The 7,664-nt window shown below is 42.0% G+C and overlaps 1 protein-coding gene across 1 annotated transcript; it reads right to left on the bottom strand.

Annotated features, from left to right (window-relative positions):
• Positions 1 to 235: 235 nt before the first annotated feature.
• brms1lb (BRMS1 like transcriptional repressor b) lies at positions 236 to 6,057 on the bottom strand. Its single transcript, XM_070849306.1, has 10 exons — positions 5,818 to 6,057; positions 5,481 to 5,571; positions 4,898 to 5,025; positions 4,570 to 4,649; positions 4,262 to 4,358; positions 3,881 to 3,970; positions 3,709 to 3,773; positions 3,583 to 3,622; positions 3,173 to 3,302; positions 236 to 2,064 (listed from the first exon to the last, which is right to left on the bottom strand). Exons 1-10 carry the CDS (start codon positions 5,951 to 5,953, stop codon positions 1,947 to 1,949), a joined length of 975 nt encoding a protein of 324 aa, XP_070705407.1. The 5' UTR covers positions 5,954 to 6,057; the 3' UTR covers positions 236 to 1,946.
• Between the last annotated feature and the right edge of the window lie 1,607 nt (positions 6,058 to 7,664).

Genomic DNA, 7,664 nt, shown 5'->3' with positions numbered 1-7,664 from the left:
TATGCAAAGTTCTCATACTTTTTATCCAAAGCTTTTAAGTCCAAGAAAAGACTCAAGCTGCGCAGCGCAGGTTGATACTGTAATCACATAAATGCACGGACGCTTCCTTTTTGCCAGAAATGCAGGCGAAGAGCCTTTTAAAGTAGAGTAGAAACACCACTCACATTAAGACTCTTTGCTCTCTTTTGCATATAAAGGATGACGAATTGTTTATGTGTAGGTTTGACTCCCTCCAAATGATACAAACAAAATCTTTAATCAGCTGTACATGCATTGGCACAATGTCACATGTTTTTGTTTTTTTTCTTTCTTACCTCTAAAGTGGAAAAGGAATCATGATTCATAAAAAGGTAAAAACAAAGCAGAATCGAAAAACAAACTATCAAATATTGTACTCAGTGGATGTCACATCAGGCTTCGCTGACACTTTGTTCAAGTTTGTAATAGTTGTTGTTGCAAACTCCTCTTTACAATACTTTTGGCAGGTAACACTTTGAAATGTGTTTGCAATGATGAAAATATAAAGCACCATACATACAACACAAAGCAAGAAGCCCTCCGCTGAATCAAGTCAAATTTACAAATACACAGATTGTTTGATTGGACGGATTGTACACACACACACACACACACACGAAAAAAAATCCCTTCACCTTGCTTTCTCATCGTAGCGTTAATCAATATTATTGAGGAACATTTTTACTGACAACAAGGAGGAAGAGAAAGGGGAATAGCAAAACAGAAGTGACAGCTGAGAGGGAGGGACACAGACGTGAAACAGGAGACACTTCGGCCTGAATAATGACAAAAGACTGAAAAAAATGGCACTATGACACTTATGAGCCCACCACCGCAGACAAAGATCCACTCCACACCTGTGGACTAGAGCAACTTAAGCCTGGGTCCCTCCTTCAGTGTTGTGCTCTAGGCACTATCAGACACATGGCAACATGATAGGAGACAGAGGGAGGAATCACAGTGAAATAAACACAAACACACACCATTATCTCTATATACAGGGCACCTCCTGTTATTCTATGCTTGACATACAGCTGTAACCTTCTATGGTTTGCGTAGTGCATGGGGCTGGCCTTGATTTGAACTAAAAACGTAATACTGTGAAAATTACACTAAAACAAGACATCAAGAGATCATTTAGTACAGCGGCTCCCCAAGAGGGCTCCGACAAACCCCCGGGGTGTTCTTGAACAGTTTCATATCATTATGTGCACAATATAATCATGTACTCAGAATTGATTAATCATTCTCCATCTCCATATTGACACTTGTGCAATTTTTTTTTTTTCTTTACTAAATCAACTATGTTCTCGAACTGGGGTCCCAGGGGATCCTAACACAGATTTATTAGGCTCTATTGAGCATGAAATTCTGGAGATGCAAATCAAACACACTGCTGATGGCCTCCTCCCCTGGATCCAGCCTTCTCACTCACTGGGTCACTGACCCGCTTCAGATGGGTGCTAACACAGTACAGAGTAAGGCTTCACTGCATTGATATTGATAGTTCAGTACTATTTTTTTTTTTTTCTCATCTCTGAAAGGCACGCGACTGAGCTCCACTGTTCACAGTTCGCTACTGCTCCGGTTCTTCACCCTTCTTTTTTTTTTTTTTTTCCTTTTAGCAGCACTTTGCATTGATCTCCATTCAAGAGAAAATAACACTTTGTGACCTTGTCAATAATATCAACATACATACATATTTACAAAGAAGATCGCCTCCTTGCACTAGGGGGGTAAGTTGATATTTGTTTGATTTTAGACAGTTTTTGTTACTTATGCACACACCTTATTTCACTCCCCCTGTGTTTTTCTGCGACTGCACATATGGCAAGGATGTAGAAAGATACCACATGGAAAGGAGACTAAAAGAAAACACAGCAGAGTTGATGGTCTTTGCCTGTATGTGCGTGTGTTTGAGCATGTTTTTACGAGTGCTTGATGGTGTATTTGCCTTTCTGCAGCTGGGAGATGTACAGCTTTGACTTGGTGCCGTCCAGTCGTTTGAACCACACCTCATCGTTGTTGACGGTGGTGATGATGGCACTGCGTGACACAAACATAACGGCGATGTTAGCGCAAAATCAGCTCCCGATCCTCACAGAGAATGTGGCGTGTATGCAAATGACGTGCAGGAGTCACCAAGGTCAGTCCCATATAAAACAGCCAGCCATAAAACTGCCTCATTTACATGCTGCTTAAGTGCTACAGAGACACTCTGCCACCGACTCCTGGAACAGACTTAATGATTCAGTAGATTCTTCGGTTTTTGATTGAAACATGCCATAAAATCTTAATCAATTTGTGCTTGTGAATGTGAAAAGGTTGGCAAATACGGCGCCATAAAGGAACCATTTCATGTACATGAACTTGTATTAAAAACAGAGTTTGTATTTCATACTTCAGACCACACATACAAACAGTTTTCTAGAGCAATCAGGGTGTTTCATTTCGGTGGAGATGAAAAACATGGTGAGAGATGGAATATAATAAAACCTATTCCTTTAGGCAATTTACTCCAATGGCCACTGGTTGTGTAACACTTTTTTTGCAGTATGCACAGTAAAATGTCTGTGTGTGTGTAAAACGTTCATTCCATCTGATATAGTGCAGCACTTTCTGACCTACAGTGAAGGTGATTGAGAACTTACATGTACAAGAGATAAATTAATGAAATTGATGCTGATTAGAGCCACAAAAGGTTTCTAATAACAGAAGCACGTGTATTCACGGCTTTATAAATCTGCCACAGGCGTTCAGTGAAGTTGCATCTGAAGGAAACTTGATTTTCTGGCTATTTCTGGCTTTAATGTCAACATACCACGGCTTGTATGAATGTCAACATCCCTGTATTACAGCCGCCTGTTGCATTTGTGTTGCTGTTGAATGGTGCTGTGTGCGTGCTGTGAAACACTGACTGATCAATGAATCCCCTCGATTCACTCAGTGTCCTGTCCTGACAGCACACAGGGCAGGACGCACAAAATCCATCCAAGATCGTTTCCATTACAGATAAATCCACCGTGTGACCACTGCATCTCAGTCACACACACTCACACAGTGTCAGAAACACATTATCTGGCGTTGTAACTCACACGTGCTAGAACCAAAACCATCACGTCCTCTCTGCTCCCACACACACAGACACACACACCTAGTAGGGTACTCGTCCTTCCTGTTGATGCAGATGGCCTGTCCCCTGCAGTACCACTGGTTGTCATAGAAAAGTCGGCCGTCCTCAGAGCGCGCCACATGGTGGTGTCTGTCAGGCTTGACCGCCGGAGCTGCAGGGAGAGAATTAGAAGGAAAAGGGGAGTGAGGAAAACATGGGTGGACGAAAAGAGAGCCAGTGAGGAAGGGAGGGTGTAAGTTTAAAGTTTAAAGTTTAAAAAAAAGGAGGACAGGGACAAAGACAGATAAGGAAGCAACATTTGTCTCTTTTTAACTGTGAACTTGAGCGCTTTCAGCTGAAGGTATCAAATCAACCTCTCCAGCAGAACTGTGGGTCGATCGCTGCGCTCAGCCAGATATTGACTGTAACCTAGGAGGAGGAGAAACTCTTACCGTCCACCTTCACCCTGTGTGGCCCCAGTGATGCCATCGCCTGCAAGGACAGGAAACAGACACAACTAAAAAGGTCAAATCAAACCGTTATTCACAAAGTGACTGCTGTGTCCGATTCTAAAATACCTTTCTTATTGCTGTCCAGTCTTCAAGAATGTCAAGATCCTGCAGCATGTAAACAATATAAGGCCGTAATAGAGAGGTTAAGGACAAACACACGGTGAAGGGGGCAGGAAACATCTGTCTTAGGAGCACATAGTTGGAATAAGACAAGTACAGGACAAAGGGAAAAGGATATCAGAAACGACAACAGGCTTCTTCTTCTTGACCGGGCAGAAGGGGTCTTTCTTCTTGTTTTTCCGTGAGTGCAATCCATCGTTCCACAACTCTGGAAACCAAAGATTTAATATTAATCATCATAATATATATACATTTATATATAACACTTGTACTAAACAATTAATTGATAGTATAAAAACAAACAAAAAACAAAAAGTAATGTGAGGAATACTTCTCTCGGTTTCTTAACAACACAAACTGATGCTGTGTGTTTGGGGATGCTGGTCAGGCTTTACGATGCCTCTGCAGACCAAACCTCACATTTTCTCGACTAAATATAATATATGGATGAAAACAATATTCTCTTATAGTAACTGGTGGTTGCAGTCCTTGGTGGTACCTGAGGTAATGTCAATGCTGTGTCTGTCTTCCTCCAATCTTCTTATTTTCTCCTCCAGTTCACTCTGCACAGTGTCAAACAGCAGCAACTTCTCACTCTGGGAGATAGAAACAAGGAACCAAGACACACTGGTTGGAAAACCATCTCGAGAGGAAGTGAAAGGGGCTAAACTCAGTCTCTCTAGGTGGTGGATACTGCGGCAAACCCCCAAACATCCTGCAGAAATCTATTTGCACAAAATGTGGTTTGGCGTTGAAAATGAAAACCTGATTCTCACATAAGCCCTGACTCATTTGTTGACCCCTCACCTCCCAGTGTTGGCAGGCAGCCTGGATCTCACACTCATACTTGTTCTTCACTGACTCCAAGCACAGCTCCCTGTAGATCCCTGTGCCAAGCATTTCAACATTAAATCAATCTGAAGCAGCCAACAGTGAAGATTACATTTCCTTTAATCCAAGAGCCTGTACAGCCTTTAAACTGCAGAAAAGCATTTTAGCTTTAGCGCCATATCATTAAATGACACTTAATCAAGTGTCACAACTTGCTCTGTTTTTCCAATATAAGGGTAAATCCAAAGAGTATCACATTAAGTTATATTGAAATATTTAAGCCTGTGAAACTACATTGACCCACCAGCAACTTTGGTCCGGATCTGCATGTTCTCCTGCAAGTTGGCTAGAGGTTCCAGGTACTCTTGGGCACAGCCGGCCATTACCTCCTGCAGCTTGATGTCCACCTGGCTCAGACGCTCCTTGTACAACCTGAACAGCATAAAAAAAAAAAAAAAGGCACAGCACATCAAACATCAGGAGCTTAAACTAGATGGGGAATAAATAAGAATAACACAGAATTTCTCCTGTATTTAGGAAAGATTGTGTCGCCATGAAATCCTGCTTTTACAGGTAATTTGCAAGCGGCCGACGTCCACTTATCCCCCACATTACTATGTTTTTACAGCAGTGTATAGACCGACCATCACACTGAACAGGATCCAACGCCCCTGCAGAAAGAGGCGCTTGGCACCCTGGTGAACCTCTGGTTTCACTGCTACAACCATAATTACAAGGACTGATGAAGTGACCAGATGAAGTGACAAGCATCTCATCTGTTAACTCAGCCCAGGCAGCAGCAGGAGGAGGATCAGGAGGAGGATCAGGAGGAGGATCAGGAGGAGGAAGGCTTGGTTCAGCTGGAAACAACATGGGAGGGGACTTACTGCTCCTTCAAGTCAGTGAACTGCTTCTCCAGGGTGGTCATCTCATCCAGGCACTCCATCCTCCTCCTCTCACAGTCCTCATCGTCCATCTCTGTTCACAGGAAGACATGACATGGTGTGACATTACATCCATATGAACTGCTTTTCCTTTCAACCACCATCATCATCATCATCATCATCATCAGCATCATCTCCACCCAATACTGTACGCTACATCCACCCCCCCCCTGGTCGAAATGTCAGCTACTTTCTAACAGTATAATGACCCCATGTCTGACAGACAGGCATACATGATGAGTTTAGCTGTGGGTTGGTATTTAAGGCCTGTTTTTCCTACCAGAGCTGTCTCCATCTTCAGAAACGGACGAGCTAACGGTGTCCTCCTCGTCTGTGCTGCTGCCGTCTTGCTCGGGAAAATCCACCTCCATTTCTTCGTGGTTACTTTCTTTCTTCTCCCGGGAGTGAACCGGCATGGCGACTTCCAGATAACCCGGTGTTCACTCGGTGGAGGGGCCGTTCGTCAGTTTTGTAGCCCGAATAAAGAGGCAAATGTACCTCACGGCTAACCGGTTAGCTAGCTCGCATCTAGACAGCTGGTAACGCAAACATGGCCTCCGTCGACCAATCAGAGGCGGCCATACTGAGGCTGTCCAATCAAATGCCAGCATGGGAAGGTCATCGGAACGTGAAGGTTCTTGGGGTTTGTAGTTCATTTTTTTACACCTTACATGTATGAACTCTAAGTGCAGGTGTTTAATTACATTAATATTGATATTTTTTGAGGATTATGAATGTCATTAGATTATTTAACAAACAGAGAGAAATCCCCCAATAAATGATAACATGTAACTGTAAACAATGAAGCATGTTACAAAGATTTAGCCTCCTATTCATTTCCACATATGTGGTAGAATAATGTAGCCTACAAATATTTATTTTTATTTTTTGTTTATAGGGAATATTAGATGTTTCATAATTGTTTCCTCAACACAACAAAGTTATTATTATTATTTTTTAGATGCCTTCAGAAGCCCATTTGCTTTTTGCATGATTTTTATAGCAAAATTCTTTTTTTTTAATCCATTAATGTTCCATGGGTTTTAAAGTATAAGTCCCTTTTATGAAGGGCTTATAAACTGTTACTAAAAGTTTTGTCGGTGGTTGATAAATAATTCACTTGTGCTTTATGGATCAGATATGCACAATTAAAAAGAAGTTCTGTTGCAAGGCTGTGGTTGGATTCCTCTTTAATGCATCACAAAGTTTAATTAAACAGCCAACAGACATTTATAACTGCGTACTTGCATTATTGCAAAAGCTATTCATCAATGACTTATTTGTATTAACTTCTGATGATGGTTTAATAGAAAATGACTTATTAACATTATAACTGCAGATTTGATGGCATATTATCTGTCATTAATTACTGATGTTAAGTTATTCATTAAAGAAAACGCCATCATTAACCATTAATGACTCAAAAGGTTTAGTAGGTAGCAGTACTAATTTAGTCATAGGTTTAGTGAATGGTTTATTGGTTTACATTAATAAAGCTATTAGTCACAACTTATACTCCTTTCATAAAGGCTGGCTTAATATTAAGTGCAGTTTTATGCATTATTTTCTTGTTCTTGTGTGAATCAGGACTACTGATTACAAGATGTGAAAACATGAGTTGTAGCCCATTTATACCATCACATCCACAGGAGGTGTTGAGGTGCATAGGAAGTATCATGTGTGCTGACTGACTCACAAACGAGGATGTGTCAGTCCTGCAGGTCCAGACTCAAAGATGTTAGATACATGCTGTCAGTGCCATCATCACAGTCTGTCAGGCAACCTGAGTACCCTCTTCTGGGGCACAGGAAGCAGGCAGCGGGTTTTCACAGTGAAGGCACCCTGTACAGCTGCAGGGATATGTTAAAGACACGCTAGAGAGCCTTTGCTGGCTGGCTGGCAGATGATTCAAACACCCCGGGGCTAAAGTTGTCACAGCTTGCTGCTTGACTCTCGTTTCACTCACCTGGGAGGCACTGATGGACAGCCTGAGGAGTGGGTGGAGGCTGGTGGTGTCGTCTTATAGTGTGATGGACAGCTGTGCGGCTAGTTCATAGTGCAGCTTGTCCACATGCCACAGAATTATTGTTGTCTGTGTTTAATCATTATTCCCACATATGTTGGCTT

Source organism: Pempheris klunzingeri, chromosome 18 (genome assembly GCF_042242105.1).
Source record: "Pempheris klunzingeri isolate RE-2024b chromosome 18, fPemKlu1.hap1, whole genome shotgun sequence".
Classification (NCBI taxonomy): Eukaryota; Metazoa; Chordata; class Actinopteri; order Acropomatiformes; family Pempheridae; genus Pempheris; species Pempheris klunzingeri.
This window is presented reverse-complemented; position numbering and strand designations above follow the sequence as displayed.